This window comes from Lissotriton helveticus, chromosome 10 (assembly GCF_964261635.1).
Source record: "Lissotriton helveticus chromosome 10, aLisHel1.1, whole genome shotgun sequence".
NCBI classification, from domain to species: Eukaryota; Metazoa; Chordata; class Amphibia; order Caudata; family Salamandridae; genus Lissotriton; species Lissotriton helveticus.
The window spans coordinates 1,007,142,250-1,007,162,473 of NC_136071.1; the positions used below are offsets into that span (position 1 = coordinate 1,007,142,250).

At 42.6% G+C, this 20,224-nt stretch overlaps 1 protein-coding gene across 7 annotated transcripts in view; it reads left to right on the forward strand.

Moving 5' to 3' along the window:
• SNX13 (sorting nexin 13) overlaps positions 1–20,224 on the forward strand; it is a 547,690-nt gene that overhangs the window by 458,075 nt on the left and 69,391 nt on the right. For all 7 annotated transcript variants that reach the window (XM_078663681.1, XM_078663683.1, XM_078663682.1 and 4 more), the window contains one exon: positions 5,231–5,376. In XM_078663681.1, the coding sequence (XP_078519807.1) occupies positions 5,231–5,376 (146 nt within the window). The remainder of the gene's footprint in view (positions 1–5,230; positions 5,377–20,224) is intronic.

A 20,224-nucleotide genomic window follows, 5' to 3' on the forward strand; every position in this document is an offset into this window, starting at 1 on the left:
TGTCCCTCTAGAAGGGTGGAATGCTAACCCCGTCGCCAGAATTGGCGAGGGGTTAGTATTCCAATTCGTATGACACCTTACTCGACATGTTTTGATAAAGCGATACCAGAGTTGGCACATAACCGCGAGGATTATAATGCACTTAAGAGTATATGGTATGCGATATCATGGAAACGGCTAAGGGATAGATCCCGAAAGCCGCAGACAGGCTCAGCTCATGCCAGAGCACCATCTCACACGATTCCAAGCACTCTGCCTTCAGGATTGTTAAGGCCTGCCATAGGAGTGACTGATAGGAGATCTGTGTGTCCATTTTAGGGTTAGATATAGGTATACTATATCTAAAGCAAAGGGTGATTACACCACCTTGCCCCAGCTGTCAAGCAGCCAGTTGTGTCAGATTTGGATGGCCAGCCAGGGGTGGCATAATACATGCTGCAGCCCCTGGTAGGCCCTGGGTACACCTATGCCCTGGGTACCTAAGGTACACTGTACAGGGACTGATAAGGTGGCTCAGTATCCAATTTAGATATGCACCTAAGGTACATGGAATCCATTTTACAGAGAGAGCAGTGGGCCTGAGGTCCTGAATAGCAGGGCCTCAGGTCAACTAAGTCAGAAAACCAGCAAAACACCAGGCAAAAAGTTGGGGGCAACCATAGTCAGGGATCAACCTTCCTACAGGTGGGTAAGACAAATTATCCAGTATGGTTACTGCCTCGAACTTACAGCTACCCCTCCACACATACTACCCAGGCAGCGTCCAATGTCTGCAGAACATCTTATACTGCTCAAACAAGAAGTCCTATCACTTCTTCAAAAAGACGCAATAGAACTAGTTCCTTTACAACATCAAGAAACAGGGGTTTACGTGCCGTATTTTCCTATACCCAAAAAGGACGGGACACTAAGACCAATTCTCAACCTCAGGCCCCTCAATCAATATATACACTCAGATCATTTTCATATGATCACTTTACAACAAGTGCTCCCATTGCTGCAACAAGGCGACTTCCTTACAACACTAGATCTAAAGGTAGCCTACTTCCGCATTCCCATACATCCTTCTCACAGGAAGTATCTGAGGTTTGTACTGGAAGGACAGCATTATCAATTCAAATTCCTTCCGTTCGTGGTAACAGCTGCACCAAGAGTGTTCACAAAGTGGCTAGCAGTAGTAGCAGCACATCTCAGAAGACAACAGATACATGTCTTCCCATATCTAGACGATTGGCTCATAAAAGCCAAGTCATTCAATTAGCGTGTCCAACACACACATCAAACAATTCAAACATTACACGACTTAGGGTTCACAATCAACTACACCAAGTCTTACCTACAGCCCTCTCATGTACATCAATATTTAGGGGCTACAATAAACACGTCTACAGCTCTAGCGTATCCAAGTCCAACAAGGATACAGAGCATTCAAGCCTTAGTCACAAAGTTTCAACATCAACACTCTCTCCCAGCCAGAGTGTTCATGAGACTAATAGGCATGATGTCATCTTGCATCTTTATTGTACCATATGCAAGACTGCAAATGCGTCCGTTACAGGAATGTCTAGCACAACAGTGGAACCAGGCTCAAGGGCAATTAACAGACCTGGTGTTGGTAGACAGCCGCACACATCGCTCTCTGCAGTGGTGGAACACCAAAAACTTGACAAAAGGATGACCGTTCCTCGAACCTGTTCCACATATAGTACTTACAGCAGACACATCTCTCACAGGATCGGGAGCCCATCTCTTACATCATACAACTCAAGGGCAATGGACCATTCAACAAAGAATGTTCCATATCAATCACCTAGAGCTGCTAGCAATATTCTTAGCGCTCAAAACATTCCAAGTACAAAACAAAGCTGTCTTAATCCGGACGGACAACATGACAGCCATGTACTATATGCAAAAACAGGGGACACACACACTCTCTGTAGCTATCCCAGCTGGCATAGAAAATTTGGAGATGAGCCATTCCACAAAACATATATCTGTTAGCAGAACACCTTCCAGGAGTTCACAATCAGATAGCCGATCTGTTAAGTCAACAGACACAACAAATTCATGGAATGGGAACTATATCTGCAAGTTCTTCTACCATTCTTTCAGAAGTGGGGTCATCTAGACATAGATCTGTTCACCACACACGCAAACGCAAAATGCCCAACCTTCGCCGCCAGGTTTCCACACCTGCAGTCCAAGGGCAATGCAATATGGATGAACTGGTCTGGCAGATTTGCATACGCTTTCACGCCACTACCACTAATACCACTAATAGTGCGCAAGCTACGACAACAGTCGCTCAAAATGATTTTAGTAGCTCCCACATGGGCACGCCAACCGTGGTTTTCAACTTTGCTAGAACTATCCCTAGTTCCACACCAAAAGCTTCGTTTGACACCATACCTGCTAACGCAGAACCATGGAGACATCAGACATCCAGACCCAAGCCAACTGAATCTGGCGATCTGTCTCCTGAGGTCTTAGAGTTTGGTTATCATTTTTTGATTTCAAATAGTTTTTATTAAAGATTTAGGGCATACACAAAATAAAAACAATATACGATTGGGTACAGCGGGTGCATACAAATGCTAAACTGTCTGGTTACATCAGTTGGTAAATAAAAAGGAAGGATAATATGAATGATCAATAGGTCATAGTATGGCAAAACAAATACAGTAAATACACAGCGCTATACTCTTAACACACCCAATTGGTTAAAGTCAGGAAAGAGAGAAAAAGAGAGTAGAATGGAGCAACGTATGAGGGAAATAATGGAGTAGAATAGAGAGAGAGAACCTATAATGATAGAGGTAGGGGAAAAAAGAAGAAAAGATTAAGAGTCACAGGTAACAATAGCCGCGTAGCAAAATATCATAAAATTGTTCACAGTAGCGGGTATGTAACCTACCACCAGACTGTATGAATATCATTAAAGAAGCCAGGAGACCTACTTCTAGAGCTTGCTGTGCTGATAAATGGAAAAGATTTGCCATTTACCGCAACAATAACCAAATTGACCCACTAGATGCTTCCATCCAAAATATCATTTGCTACCTTCTACATTTACAACGATGTAACTTGGCATATTCATCTATACGCCTACATCTGGCAGCAATTGCAGCATATTTACAAAATAGACAGCATCTGTCTTTATTTAGAGTGACTGCTATTAAAGCACTTATGGAAGGATTAAAAAGAATCATTCCTCCCAGGTTACCACCCTCTCCAGTGTGGAACCTAAACATTGTTCTTACAAGACTAATGGGTCCCCCTTTTGAACCTCTACACAAATGTAAACTGCAATTCCTCACATGGAAAACAGCTTTTCTAGTAGCAATTACTTCTCTTAGGAGAGTTAGTGAGATTCAAGTTTTCACTATACAAGAGCCATTTTTACAGTTACATCGTAATAAAGTGGTTCTCCAAACAAATCCTAAATTCCTTCCAAAAGTCATTACTCCGTTTCATTTAAACCAATCTGTAGAGTTACCGGTGTTTTTCCAAAACGCAGACTCTGTAGCAGAAAGAGCTCTACACACACTAGACGTTAAAAGAGCCCTTTATATAGATAGGACCAAATCCTTTCGCAAAACAAAGCAATTGATTGTAGCTTTCTCTCCACCACATAAAGGCAACCCCATCTCCAAAGCTGGAATTGCAAGGTGGATTGTAAAATGTATACAAATATGCTATCAAAAAGCAAAACGTACATTAACAGTTCCTCCTAGAGCGCACTCCACACGCAAACTACGAGCCTCTATGGCTTTCTTAGGGAACATTCCCCTAGAAGACATCTGCAAGGCAGCAACATGGTCTACAACACACACCTTCACTAAACACTATTGTGTTGATGTGCAAGCTAAGCAGCAAGCTGCAGTAGGTCAAGCTGTCCTCAAAACCCTCTTTCAAACTACTGCAACAGATACAGGTGACCACCGCTAGGGGAGACACTGTTGTACTGTTGTACAATCGATGCACAGTGTTAGATCTGCAGCTCATATGCCTCGAACGGAAAATGCTACTTACCAGTATGCATCTGTTTTTGGCATGTAGAGCTGCAGATTCTTACATGCCCTCCCGCCTCCCCGGGGCCAGTATCTGTTCCAGTTCTATCTTAATTAGATATACACGCATGGACATCCTTTCTTCTTTCTTCAAACTCCATCATTTCCCATCATGGCGAAAAACAATCTAAGGATGGAGCAGGTGCCCATGCGCACTATCGTCCAAGGGAGGAGTCGCCTATCTTGTGACTACAAAAGACTTCTTCCAAGACGACAACAACATGCAATCATCCGAGCCCAACACCAGGTGGCGATCTAATCCACAGTGTAAGAATCTGCTGCTCTACATGCCAAGAACAGATGCATACTGGTAAGTAGCATTTTCCTTCCAAAGATTGTTTTTGTAATTTAGTAGCAATTTCAATAGAGAATGTACTGTCTTTCGGTGACTGTGCACTAACACGCCATGCTTTAGTAATATATGTGGGATTATGCTCTTCAAAGTGCACCAGCGGCTATCTACCACACACTTACCACTCTCCTGCTGAATTGTCGTGTCTCATTTGCTACACTTGTTCTTGGTGTGATGCTCAAATTTTTCACAATTGTTATGACTTTGGTGATACAATGTTGATGGCAGCACCGCCACTCTGAAAATTGATCCAGCACCACTGGCCAAAGTCTGTCTAAGGGTCTAAGGGTTGTAAAATACAACAATTGTCAGGGTTGAGAGAACCCCTCAGACCTATAGGCGCCGGTGCAAAGACAACTGCTGCATCATTGATATCTAGCCCCCTGCACACTATTGGAGATCCTACACAAGCATTCAGATAAAATATCCCAGTCTGCTGCCATAATCCCTGACTGCAGGCATAAAGGCACACATGATGAGGTCATTCATAATGACAATACCGAAGAATGCAGATCTCTCTAACAGCACAAAACATAGACAAAATAACTAAGCACCGTAAAAATCTGCCTGCTGCAACATTAGTTGACTTCACAATTTGCATCAGTATCGTCTTCAAAATCACCGATTTCAAGGAGACTACTAGCCAGGGACACATTTTTGTGAGACGTTATTTGCTAGCATATCACAAAAGAAAAAAGGTAGAACAATGCCCAAGTATCTTAAGGAGTAAGAATTAAGCGCCTAAGCAGAAAATAATGAGCTGACAAAAAAGACCATATTTAAGTTTTATTATTGTTTCCATTGTTAGGTGGATGATAATATTCCTCTCAGAGTCATGCTCCTTCTCATGGATGAAGTTTTTGATGTGAAAGAAAGAAATCAGTGGCTAAGAATGAACATTAAAAACCTTCTACAACGCCTTTTAAGAGCAACATATGGTGACACAATCAACAGGTAGTGTGTTAACTAACTCCTAAGACTTTGCTCTGTGGGGATTATTGAAACATTTGATTGTCTAAATAATAGTTTTCCAAGAGCTCCATGAGTTTCATTCTTTTTTTTTTTGTAGCACTGATTTTATGTTGATGTTGGTTGTCTGTCATCTAAATGTATCTATATTTTTAAAACGGCCAGTGCCTTTGTACTATTGTCTCTTTCTACCAATTATTGCAATGTCATGGTTGATTTCTGTGTGGGCCATTTCTGATGGACATCTCTAATGTCAAATTCATCACCTTTAGAATACTCAGAAGTGCCAGACTGGATCCAGAGAAGTCTAGACCAGTAGCTACCCTGCACCGTCAGGTGGGGCCCTTTCTACTCTGCAATGGCCTCAACGTGCTAGGCAAGAAAAAGTCTTCAACCCCCCTCCTGCCCCACTCCCCCAAAATGTGCGAATTAAAGCCATGCTGCAATGCAGGAAAAAGCGCAGTCAATTTTAATTGAACCGGATTCCCAGTCTCTTTCATGATGCCAGTTATGCATTAGAGGTTGGTGGTCCTGTTTTTCTCCAATTCAGATACAGTCCCAAGATCTGCAGCTATTTCCCAGTGAATACTATGATGATGATGACATGAACAACTTAGCCACTCTCCCCTCATTATAGATTTGCAAGACTCCATTTGATCCTAAAAAAAAAGTGAGTGGGTTAGATACTTATCTAGAGTTGAAATCCATGTGTGGTCCACCAATGGAAGAATGTGTCTCTTTGCAGCTGTGGTGTGCAGAATGACAGAAGTCCTTGATCGCAAAGTTCACAATGTAGAAACAAAATTCAACCTACTTATTGAAGGTCTCTAATTAAGGTTTCTGCCTACAGAATCTTTATTGCCATTCAATGAGGCAGCTAAAGAGACTTTTTTGGCTACGTGGGTAAAACAGTGATTGGCCCCACCAGTCAGTGGATAAGTGACAGGTAGCATGACGATCTTGCATTTCTCACTCAGCACCTAGCTGTAGACAACCTTTTTGTGCGGTTGTCAACCAGTAATGTTAATCCAAATGCTTTTCTTTCCACTCATTTGGACAGAGTCTAAGCATATTGATGCATGCAAAGAAGTTGTTCTCTTCGTCTAGTCTGACCTTACGCTGTCTAAACGTGGTCTGTCTTCTGGGTACATACACTAACGCACTATGGGACATAGTTAGTGAATTCTTGCTGGCCATTACAGAGGACTACAGGGAAAATGTTGCCCAAACCACCCAAGATTAGCAGGATGTGGGTAAGTATGAGTTACTTGCTGAACCAAATACCACAGATAGTGCTTACGCGGCAAATTCAAAATGCGCACAGTGATTCAAGTCTTTTTGGCTTTAATGCCAGAAAACTAGATGGTGTCCATGGACTTGTGGGGTGTGTATTCTCATAGACTAGTACTGCAGCTCTACAGACGCTATCTGGGGGTTGATGGTGGGGTCCCAACACTTCCCATTTGCGGTTCTACTTTTTTTTTATACCTCACCTGAGCTTCTCTGCTTTTCACAAAAGTGATGGCAGTTGTTGCAGCTCGTCTTCAAAGTTTTGGTATGCATGTATTCCTGTACTCAGATTGCTGTCTCAAGACTGGTTCACTGCAGTCTGTTGCAGACCACCTCTGGACAACGGTCACCCTAAGGGGTTTTCCATCCGCGAGTCAAAGACCTGTGTGATGCCTACACAAAGAGTTATCTTTGATGGGGTTATCTTGGAACAGTGGCATGTTATTTTGGAACAGTGGCATGCAGGATCTTTCCACTGCTGCTGCGACTCCAGGACATATGGAACATGATTGTGATGTTTTGGTTCAATCCTGAATCTTGGTGAAGATGGGTTCTCTGGCTTCTTCGGCTCAGCCTCATACATCCTCCTCCAATGCACCAGATGGCACGTGCTGGCCCTACAATAGAACCTTTGGTTTCAATGGACCTAGCACAAAGGCATTTTGCCCAACACCATCTGTATCTCAAAGTAGACAACCTAGAACCTTCAGTGGTGCTTTTCAAAATGCTGTTAGAAATTTGTAGCCTGGTGTACAGACCATTATTTTGCTACCCTACAGTCCAAGTTATCTGATGTATTATTGTGTTTTTTAGTTGTTAACTGTTAGTCCAGAAAGGTTTTGCAGGGGCTCATTTATTGGTCACCTGTGGGCCCTTTGAGACTTTTTTTATTTGCCAAATCAGACTTCACTCTTCAAGTCTCCAATTGTGAGGAGTTTTCTGAAATACTGCGTGATGTATCATTCTGCTTTCTAGGTTGTGGTTCCATTGAAATTTGCAAGGGACTATTTTGCATCGCAGTAGTAAACCAAATTGGCACATTGTTGGCCATAGTCAATTTTGTACATCCAATATGCATTCCATGTAGGCAATCTTGTTGCTATTTTTCCAGCTTATAAATAACAAAAGAAGTGCCAATACTGTGAATGATTTCAAACTAAATATTCTGAATACATCCGAACTAAACAAGATGTTTTGGTCTCATATATGTGAGCAGAATTAATCCTTTATTTAAAAAAAAAAAAAAAAAATTCATAAGTTTGGTTTATGATTTCACCAATTTTACGAGTTATAAGACCTTATATACACAACATTTACATAAATACAATCATCATAAATCACAAAAAGATTGAATGAATACATCTAATCAACATTCATTCATACCTCAATCACTCTATATCTAAACCAACCACAGACAGACATGCAATTTTACACTGGAATAACAAAATTCACAGGAAGCCATATATACATTTTCCAATTTAAACAAAACAAGTTTGATATAACTTCTGGCTATAATGGTCTACGCGTTTCGAACTCCTTGTTGATGATCGAGTTCTCATCAGGACCAGAATCTGTGAAGAAAGGAAAATACCCTTTCTTTAGAATCATCACACCAAAATATCTCTCGCTAGTTAACCCCTCCATCACTCAAGCTACGCAACTCTTACCTCTGAATTACAGAGAAGGTATGGTTGGTTTATATAGGCAGTCCCCGACGCTCAATTCACATCTGTTATTAAAAGACAAACGATAATCTGCCATTACTCAACAGGAATTCAACTTCCATGCCAAAACATCGCCACACACCCACACAATCTTTCTTTGATTTTGAATGAAATACTGGGTCGAGGAAACGGAACCGCTGTGCTTAAACGGACTTCCTTTGGCATTAATGCTCCGATATATGGTGGCGCCTGTGGAGGAGAGGGGTGCTGTTACTCGCGGGGCATTAGGGTCTAATCGCTGTGAAACCTCCTCAAGGGGTAGTTGGTGGGCAGCAAAAGGGAATCACTAGAATCTCCAAGTATTCTACCTGTTAGACCGGGCAGGCGAGCCGCGTCTTGTTTCTCGTTCCTCCTGGCGTGTAGACTATTTACGATGCACTTCCAGGTCCACAAAGGATCTTGGGAGTTGTGGTTTGAAACGACTCCAGACTCCGTTTTATGTAGAAAAATGTGTAGGTGAGCATTGCGGACATGGAACAAATCGTACTTGGGCATGGTGGGACCATCTTCCAAGTAAAAAATGATAATTTGCATCAATTACATTTACAGTTTCTCAAAAAATAAAAAAGTGAGACATATTTACAAGTGACATCAGTGGAGATAGAAACATCCGGAACTCGGGGGTTCTAGTTGAGAACTTGACGAGAACAATTCTCAGCGACCAAAGTAGTGCGGTACTTCACGAGTTTGACTAGAAAATCAGAAGTCCACTTAACATGGAACTAAGGAATGAAGGAAAGAAAATCAAAGTCACCCAAATGCGAATGGTGATGTCAACTTGCAAGCGATTGAATCAGTAACATGGCACCTGAAAAATGTGACACTTCATAAGTATAATCAGAGGGTGAATCAGATCAGGCTAATTAAAAAATCTCCGTAAGTTCGTTGAGTCCATGTACAGCCGTGTTAAATTTGACAATCAGCATTGCCTCATATCTAGACAGTTTTGCGTCGAAGTCTCCTCCTCTTCTGTCATTTTCAACTTTAAAAATGACTGTCCATGCAAGATCTGTTTCTGTATGATTCTTTATGCGCCAGTGATTTAAAAATGGGGCTGTTAGTACGTTGTCTTTTATTCGTGATTTGTGTTGTTGTATACGTAACCGTACCTCTTGGTTAGTTTTCCCTGTATAGACCAAGTCACATGGACATATGATCGCATATACAACGGACCGTGATTTGCAATTAGTGAAAACTTCATGTTTCCACTTTGTTATTATGGACAAACAGAGCTCCTTCTTTAGTACTGATGCAACATTATCCTTTTTTTAATGATAGAATGGTCTTCGTATCGACGTTTTGTCCAGATTCAAATGCCCTTAAAAAAGTGGTAAAAAATAACTGGCACCTATTAAAAAATTTGGATGAGGCCTTGGCAAAAGAACCACTCTTTGCTTTAAAAAAAAAAAACTGTAGTATAGCGAATCATTTAGTGAGAGCAGCACTACCAGAGACTAAGGCTATCACCTTAAGAACAATGATAGGCTTACCACCAGTCCAGGGACATCGGAAATGTGGGACATGTTCCTGTTGCATCAGTACTAAAGAAGGAGCTCTGTTTGTTTGCGTGAAGTACCGCACTACTTTGGTCGCTGAGAATTGTTCTCGTCAAGTTCTCAACTAGAACCCCTGAGTTCCGGATTTTTCTATCTCCACTGATGTCACTTGTAAATATGTCTCACTTTTTTATTTTTTGAGAAACTGTAAATGTAATTGATGCAAATTATCATTTTTTACTTGGAAGATGATCCCACCATGCCCAAGTACGATTTGTTCCATGTCCGCAATGCTCACCTACACATTTTTCTACATAAAACGGAGTCTGGAGTCCTTTCAAACCACAACTCCCGAGATCCTTTGTGGACCCGGAAGTGCGTCGTAATTAGTCTACACGCCAAGAGGAACGAGAAACAAGACGCGGCTCGCCTGCCCGGTCTAACAGGTAGAATACTTGGAGATTCTAGTGATTCCCTTTTGCTGCCCACCACCTACCCCTTGAGGAGGTTTCACAGCAATTAGACCCTAATGCCCCACGAGTAACAGCACCCCTCTCCTCCACAGGCGCCACCATATATCGGAGCATTAATGCCAAAGGAAGTCCGCTGAAGCACAGCGGTTCCGTTTCCTCGACCCAGTATTTCATTCGAAATCAAAGTAAGTTTGTGTGGGTGTGTGGCGATGTTTTAGCATGGAAGTTGAATTCCTGTTGAGTAATGGCAGATTATCGTTTGTCTTTTAATAACAGATGTGAATTGAGCGTCGGGGACTGCCTATATAAACCAACCATACCTTCTCTGTAATTCAGAGGAAAGAGTTGCGTAGCTTGAGTGATGGAGGGGTTAACTAGAGAGAGATATTTTGGTGTGATGATTCTAAAGAAAGGGTATTTTCCTTTCTTCACATATTCTGGTCCTGATGAGAACTCCATCATCAACAAGGAGTTTGAAACGCGTAGACCATTATAGCCAGAAGTTATATCAAACTTGTTTTGTTTAATTTGGAAAATGTATATATGGCTTCCTGTGAATTTTGTTATTCCAGTGTAAAATTGCATGTCTGTCTGTGGTTGTTTTAGATATAGAGTGATTGAGGTATGAATGAATGTTGATTATAGATGTATTCAATCTTTTTGTGATTTATGATGATTGTATTTATGTAAATGTTGTGTATATAAGGTCTTATAACTAGTAAAATTGGTGAAATCATAAACCAAACTTATGAAAAAATTATTTGTTTAAAAAATAAAGGATTAATTCTGCTCACATATGTGAGACCAAAACATCTTGTTTAGTTCGGATGTATTCAGAATATTTAGTTTGAAATCATTCACAGTATTGGCACTTCTTTTGTTATTTATTGCTTGTGTCTAAGCCTTGCTGTTGGGAGCCCTGACCCAGTGGTGTTTTTTTCATTTTTCCAGCTTAGACAAAGGTAATATGGCTGGCCTTAATTTGACAAGCTGCGTTTGTGCAGGCGTTCCTGGTAACAGCATTGGTGAATGAGTGTGGGAACATGCATTAGCACATTAAAGCCAGACATATTGGGTTTGCCAATACTGTAATTCTTTCTGTAACTGTTACGCTTGTCATTGAAAAGCACTGTCGCACCTTTGGGTCATTATCATTCTATATAAAACTGCTACAGCATATTTATAAAAAAAGAATGTTTGTATTCAGCTGGAAATATGAGTTTCTGCTGAATCAGGATTACTGTCATGACCCCTGCTGAGACTGGGACTGGACTGGCTAAGTTTGCTCTTAGCAGTGGGTAAGGTAATTTGGTAGGATATGTTTAGCATCTACTAAGGAGTGCCTGCAGCCTTATTTAAATCTTGCTTTATTGAGTTTAACTTCAACATGTTACACTAAGCTTGTGACAAAACAGTCCACTGTGCCACGGGCCAGAGGGCATATAAAGCATCATGGAGAGTCAGAATCATTCAGAGCACACATTTCAGAGCAGTGTAACAAAAAGATGTGGTGGGAGGGAGTTTCGTATGGGGGAGAGCCAAGGGAAACGGGCAGCGCCTCATGCATGTTATAGCATCCTGCATGCATTCCACATATTTTCGTCCAGTTGGTGCTTGCATCTGCACTTAAGCTGAAATCTCAATATCTTCCACCTTCTGAACCATCTAGTACTTATTGACCAGTAGAGCAGGAGGACTCTTCAGTTCACAGAACATGACTGTTGATAGTTCGAGCCCTATTGCCTGACCTCTCTCCTAATTTTCACCAGTGGGTTACATAGACGGGCCAAACAGGTCGTGCATCATTTATGGGAGAGGTTGTCTTTTTTAAGATTGAATTTGTCGAACACCTCCTCCCATTTAGGGCCTTGCATCTCCTGCCTGTAGATGTTGCAAAGAGCCTATTTCTGCTGACGCCCTTTTAATAATATTTCAATGCCAAAACTGTAGGCCTGGGGGTGTGGAGCTTTGCAATCTATCACAGTGCTTTGTTTGGCAAGGCCAAGTGTGTAAACCTGATAGAATATTTTGTTTTGCTCGAGTGCAAGGATAGCCCTATCAAGCACGTTTCTGTGGATAGACCACTGGAGTTCTTTGTCCTGCTTTGATGGCCTCAAGCACCATATTCCAGAGGGGTGATAGTATTTGGTAGCTCCAAACCATAAGAATATAATTTGCCTCTGAGGCACAGGATTTGGAGGACAGTGGCCCCACCCAGAGCTGAACATCCGTTGTAATCTGAATGGTGTAATGTATGGTTGGGGTAGGTAACTGAATTGGAATAATCCGATAACGACTTCAGCCACAGATTCCTTACCTTTCAACTTGCAGGCGTCAGGCTGGATCTGGAAGATTTTGATAGCAGTACCCCTGCGCGTCGATAGGTGGCGATGGTCGACTCGCGGTGACGTCGTAGGCATCTGGTTTATTGTCGTGACATCCACGTCGTCAATATAGGTGCCACCTCCGCACGCTCTCGTCGGTTCCTTTATTTCCACTCCAGCTAGCGCAGATCCGTCAAAGAGAGCTACCCCTGTATTATCCCATTCACTGTCATTTATATCTCTCTCTATGGTCATTGCTCAGTGTTTCATATGTGTGAAAATTGTTTGGTAATAATGTCTAGTAGTATTTTATACAACGTCGTGGGTACCCTGCCACTCTCTCAATGTCAAACTAGTGCATAACCGCATTGGTGTCTGACTCTATTCTTCTTCATTCCAAGCCTGTCAGACCACCAGAGTCAGTTGCCTATATGCCAGGAATCGTCCTAAAGAGACCTCATCCTATTCCATCACCTCTTAGAAGGTTTGAAGCACACTTGAGTTAAACATATTCCTTACTTTGTCAAAAGCACATTGTTGCATCTGTTGAAGTAAGCTAGCATCATTATTAGCCAACGTAAACCCTCTAGGGGCAGATCAGGAGAGTAAACCGCATGTTTATTCAGTCTCTTAAGGTAACAGGCCTTAGGGTATTCAGCTGTCATTACTAGTTTGGGAAAATACTTTTTGGTTTTGGGTATTATAATGTGTGAACAATTCTTGCGAGACCCTGGTGTTCAAATAAAGTGTACGTTTAGAACGTGTAGACAAATAGGTATCAATGAATAACCATCTAACAGTCTCCTCAGTACGATGTTCCTCCTCTGTTTCTACCTGTGTCTTCCTGATTTCCCATGGTAACCCCGGTCTTACCCAAATTAATACCACTCTTGCGTAAGAGGAGAAACCAGTTATATATTCTTTCCACTTTCATCTCCTGTGTAGCTTTTCTGATGGATTCTTTGGACTTCAAAATTCTCACCTTTAGAATATCCCTAGGCACCAGACTGTATCCAGATTAACTGATGGAGACGTCTAGCGCAGATTCCTTATCTTCGAATAATCCAGAAGCGTCAGACTGGATCTGGATTTTTTTCCTGCGCAGTACTCCTCCGTGCTGGTAGTTGGCGTGATTCCGCGCTGTGTGGCATCATCAGTGCCGTCCTTGCTGGAAGTGTCGTTCGGGATGCCTATATAGGTACCACCCCAGCGCAATGATGTCCATTCTTTTCTCTATGCTACAGTCAGCCCAGGCCCATAGAGCTACCCTCAGAAAACTTTTGACTGACTTTTTATTTTTTTTACTTTTGGTCGAAGTTTTTTTGAGACTGTTCTCTGGTGTGGCAGGATGTCAACTAGGAAGGGCAGCTTCAAACCCTGAGGTGACTGTCATCGGCAGATGTTCGTGACTGACCTGCACCTTGTTTGCCTCTGGTGCCTTGAGCACAACCACAGCATGGAGACCTGCGTCGACTGCCGTGTCATGCACCCCAAGGCCTTGAGTGAGCGCTCCATCAAGCTCCTTGCCGCCAGTTGTGCGATGCCACAACTTTTTCGATCCCTATCTAGAGGGAGGACTAGAGATCCATCACAAGTCCCTTGTTGCACTCCCAAGTCGTCTTCGTGTAAGTCCCACAAGCGTGAGAAGTTGAAGAGGTCTTCGACTTCGCGGCGTCCGTCAAAGTCATCCGACGAGATGAGGAAGCATTGTCATTCAAGGCCTGGCTCCGATATTAAGCCTGCCCCTTGTCTGGTTCTGCTCCTCCCAGAGTTTCCTGGAGCCCGAGCAATCCCCACCAAAGTCCATGTGCCTCATGTTTGGCAGTCCATTCCAGCTGGCGTGTTTTCAGGTCTCGTGGGTTCGGAAGGGGCCCTCCCCCCCCCCCTCCCCCCCCCCCCCCCCACACACACACACACACACTGGTTCCCTTCTTGGCAGTAAGTCTCCGGCTCCAGTTTGGCCCCTTGGTGCACAGATGGATCCAGACTGGCGCTGGTTGTACTACCTTGACCTTCACCGGCACTGGTCCTGCTACTGACTCTCCCAGCAACATCCCCATTTGTTTCCCTGACTCCGTTATGGAGCCAGAGGAGCTTCGTCTGATGTAGACTCTAGCACTGAATGGAGCCATGCCTTCCAGGCCGAAGCATGAGCCCTATTCTTATGGGCTTGGACACGGGGAGGATTGGGAGGGGTCGCTGGAACCTGAAGAATACCAGCCCTTAGGCCCCATCCTGGACTGGTGTGAGGAATTTGTGGACACCAGTGCACTGGACACCTCTCCAGATACTGGCATGCTCCCTCCCCTACCGAAGGGGCTTCTTTTGTTACGGTGGTGAGAAGGGCGGACGAGTTCCTCGAGCTTAGTCTACCCTCAATGGCAGTCAAGTTTAACTTCTTGACAAAGGTGCTTCTTGCAGAACTGCTTCTCCCATTTAATGAGGCCCTCATGGATGTCCTGGTTGGGACTTGGTCCAAATACTCCACAGGGGCTCCTGTGAACAGTACGTTTGCCCTCCACCACTGCCTCGCCCAACTTCCTCACTCTACACCCTACCCCAGAGATTAGCTAGTATCTTTGCAAAGATCTTTACGTCAACGTTCATGAGAGACAAAGGTCTGTTAGACGCACATCTGCAGACTTTCCGGCTTGAGCATAGCTACCAGAATTGCTTCCGCATAGTCTACGGCATTGTTCCAGAGGTACATATATCTTCAAACAGTGTTAGGAGATGTGGCAGTTAAAGATCCTGAAATGCCTTATAGAAGGCAACTGTAAGGCCATCACTGCCAGGGGCACTCCCCGCCCTCATCTTGAGAGAGCAAGAATAATCTCGTCTCGCTCGATTGGGCGCATTAAGAACTCGCGATGTGGATTAGTGAGCCATGGCAGCTCTATATGAGTCAGATAGTCTAGTATACGCTCCTCTGGGGCCGAACCCCGCGAGGAGTAGAGATTTGCGTAGTACTCCCTGAATTTCTCTGCCACCTGAGTCTCCGTGTTCCGAATACATAGTTGGGATAGCCGTTCCTTCCCTACGTTGTTTGATAATTTGAGCAAGGACCCACCCCGGTCTCTCCCCCTCACCGTATACTCTGGCAGTGGCATATTTCCCAAGATGCTTTAACTCTGAGTCCACCTCCTCGTGGTAGTCACAAAGTGTCCGGGTTAACTCGCTGTCAAGCGTCCTATTCGATCCATTCCACGGGCGGATTCTAGTTCTTTTAGCTTACGTGCCAGTGCCGTCAGCCGAACACAAATCGACTTGAGCACACCCGAGTGCTTAGAAATACTGATATATGCCTTAAAGGCCTCCCAGACGGTCTTGAAGGAGTCCACCGATCCCACGCTTGCATCAAAGAACGTTTCTATGGACTGGACCAGTTCTTCCTTAAATGCACTATCAAGAAGCGAATACGGCAGGAAGCGCCAGGAGAACGGTGGAAGTCTCATTTTGGGGGAAGCTAGAGAGATCAACAAAGGGGAGTGGTCAGAGTAAGTACGGGATAAAATTGTGCAGGCGCGGAGCTGCCGCAAAAGGTGCCATGAGGCAAACCAATAGTCAATCCTAGTATGTATATTGTATTGTGCGGAGTAGTGCGTGAAGCCCCCCATGTGTGGGTGTTTGTGTCGCCAGATGTCCTCCAAATCATATCTCAAGAGTGTAGACTCAACCGCCCTGGCAAAAGCCGAGGGTCGTCTGTCCGGGCCGACCGACCTGTCAATAATGGGTTGTCTGGTGAAATTGAAGTCACCGCCTCACAGCACACAGTCCTGAGCATATGGCTGCACCATCTCTGCAAGATTATTGTAAAAATCTGGATTATCATAGTTAGGACCATAAACATTTAGGATAATTATGTCCAACCCCTTCCTGTTCTGATGGGATAAGCTCACATCTAGTTGCGCACTATACACATGGTGTGATCCTACACCTTATAAATTATACAATATCAACTCTGTATACAATTGCTAATCAGTTATTTAATATCATAATCTGATTCCTTTTAGTTAATCAACTCATATTACATTCCATAGTTTTTATACAGTTTGTGATAAATACTTTATGCCAATATTTGCATATATACAATGTTCACTGAAAAAACATTTTGTACTCAATCAACATTTCACATTTTAACAGTTCCTGTCCAATGCATTTCGGCACTAAATAGTGCCTTCATCAGGAGCTGATCTGAAAAAAAGACAACATAATGTGTAAGTGTATTATATTCAACGTGTGCCGTGGGGGTGATTGTATGAAAATAATGCCTTTTCATACCTCTTAATATTGTATACGTAATGAGTCAGCTGAAAAATAAAACCGAGACTTCTGATGTTAAATCTAAAAAACACAGTGTCAAGTCTGTATCATGAAAGCCAAAATTCTACTGGCTTACCCAATGCTTTCTGGGATATGATGTTCTAAGAGAAAAATCGGCTGTTAGTATAGTCGAGACTTGATCTCAATAAATGAGTAATTGTATAAGATAATAAATCCTACCTTATCTTGATTGATATCGACGACCTATAAACGCATAATGGGGCGTTTAATTATTTATATGAAATCTTAAGCGGATGTTTGTTAAGATCGAGCGGTCAATGAAAACATACCTTTAGAATTTGTGTTCTTCCTACGAAAAAAGTAAACGAATATCTTTTAAGTGTCAAGATAATATTGTTGTTGATTCTAACTGCTACCGCAGAAGGTAAAAATCTGGTAAAATACCTGCAGATGCTGCCGACGCTGTTCAAAATAGAATACTCGTGTGGGGGAAGTTCAACGTTCTCCCGGCGTCTCATTCGTATATGCCAATCTGCGAATCGCGCCATATGTTAAACACAGACGACTGACTCAAGCCTTAGTCTAACTGAAACGGATAGCGCTATACGACGCCATTTTGTGATGTACAATCTTAATGTGGAATTGTACATGAAAATCACAAACTCCAAGTTAATTTTTAGCAATACTGATCCAGCACACAAGACTATTGTTTTAGAAATCTGTACAATAGTAACCACAATTCATGAATTACAATGTAAAATCATTCAGTAGCAGAATCTTTGGATGTTTTTTTAGAAGTTCAATCTTTATTTGGTTCTTCACAAATGTAGCCTACATTTGTGAAGAACCAAATAAAGATTGAACTTCTAAAAAAACATCCAAAGATTCTGCTACTGAATGATTTTACATTGTAATTCATGCATTGTGGTTACTATTGTACAGATTTCTAAAACAATAGTCTTGTGTGCTGGATCAGTATTGCTAAAAATTGCATGTTAGAACAAATTCTTTGTTCTAGGAGATTTAGGGGAAAAGAATCTCCGATCCGTGTCACCATAAAGAACGACTGAGGCGATACATAGGATAGGTGCAATCGTGCTTAAAACCCCTTTCCCCATCTCTTGTTCTTAAAACTCCAAGTTAATGAATGGATGTGCTGTAATTTATATATATAATGTATACTTCATTAGAGGAAAACCGGGTGTGGTACAACATGTCTTATTTGTGCCACGTTCGAAAAATTCATTAACTTGGAGTTTATGTGATATGTTTAACATATGGCGCGATTCGCAGATTGGCATATACAAATAAGACGCCGGGAGAACGTTGAACTTCCCCCACACGAGTATTCTATTTTGAACAGCGTCGGCAGCATCTGCAGGTATTTTACCAGATTTTTACCTTCTGCGGTAGCAGTTAGAATCAACAATATTATCTTGACACTTAAAAGATATTCGTTTACTTTTTTCGTAGGAAGAACACATAAATTCTAAAGGTATGTTTTCATTGACCGCTAGATCTTAACAAACATCCGCTTAAGATTTCATATAAATAATTAAACGCCCCATTATGCGTTTATAGGTCGTCGATATCAATCAAGATAAGGTAGGATTTATTATCGACTATACTAACAGCCGATTTTTTCTCTTAGAACATCATCTCCCAGAAAGCATTGGGTAAGCCAGTAGAATTTTGGCTTTCATGATACAGACTTGACACTGTGTTTTTTAGATTTAACATCAGAAGTCTCGGTTTTATTTTTCAGCTGACTCATTACGTATACAATATTAAGAGGTATGAAAAGGCATTATTTTCATATAATCACCCCCACGGCACACGTTGAATATAATACACTTACACATTATGTTGTCTTTTTTGCAGATCAGCCCCTGATGAAGGCACTATTTAGTGCCGAAATGCATTGGGCAGGAACTGTTAAAATGTGAAATGTTGATTGAGTACAAAATGTTTTTTCAGTGAACATTGTATATATGCAAATATTGGCATAAAGTGTTTATCACAAACTGTATAAAAACTATGGAATGTAATATGAGTTGATTAACTAAAAGGAATCAGATTATGATATTAAATAACTGATTGGCAATTGTATACAGAGTTGATATTGTATAATTTATAAGGTGTAGGATCACACCATGTGTATAGTGCGCAACTAAATTTGAGCTTATCCCATCAGAACTTGTTAATTAACCACGGGCGTGACAAACCTGATTAGTTGCAGCACCATCAGATTAGATTAAAAATACTAGTTTATCTAGGAGTGCTCCCCACACACCCTTAAAACTGTTCAACCCCTTCCTGTGACATCTGGAGAGTGTATATTTTCCTTCCCGGTCTGTCGCTAAGGGTGTCATGGTCCCTAGTGACCTCGGATTCACCCAAGTCAGGACGCCTCCAGCGTGTGAGGTAAAGCCCGCAGCATGAAAGTTGCCCACCAGACCCTTTGAGTGAAACATGGGGCTGTCTGGGTGTAGGTGCGTCTCTTGTAACAGAGCGATTTCCACCCCGTGTCAGGATTGATAACTAATGACTTTGCAGACCTTATGATGATCATTGAGACCCCATAGGTTCCAAATGAGCAATACTAAGGAGTCAGGAGTGCCGCTAGAGTCCATCATAGACATGGCAGTTGCGATGGGATGTGGCGTATTAGGTCAGTTGGGAACCATGTGGTCCGGGGGTACCGAGTCAAAGCAGTGCTTCGCAACATGATATAACAATCAACAACATTCAGAACTCCCCCACCCAAAGGGCCCCCATACCACGCCTGCCCAACCCAGCTGCGGATTTCAACCCTCCCACCCAGATAATAGACACCCACCGCCCCACCCCCCACATCACACAACAACCAAAAACATTCTACATGTGGTATTCACGCTGGAGTGGATGTAGCTCGCAAATACAAATACACTCCTGTGTTCTACAACAACCATCTCCCCCGCTCCACAAGAGCTGGGTAAAGTGAGCCGCGCAGTAGTGTCGGAACATTCCGCAATCTGTGCCCATAGCGCTATCCACCGGTAAGGTATCCAAATATAGCGGACCCTCCCTCCCCGCGCCTGCATAAGCCCTGCGGCTCCGAAGCTCAAATGGGAACGACCTAAGGACTCTGCCCATCTCACCATATAGGATGCAAATCGAAGCAATAGTAGAACCAACGTAACTGGTATGTCCTTCCCAACTCGTTATTCCGTCCCCACTCCCCTCGACCTCCCACCCATCAA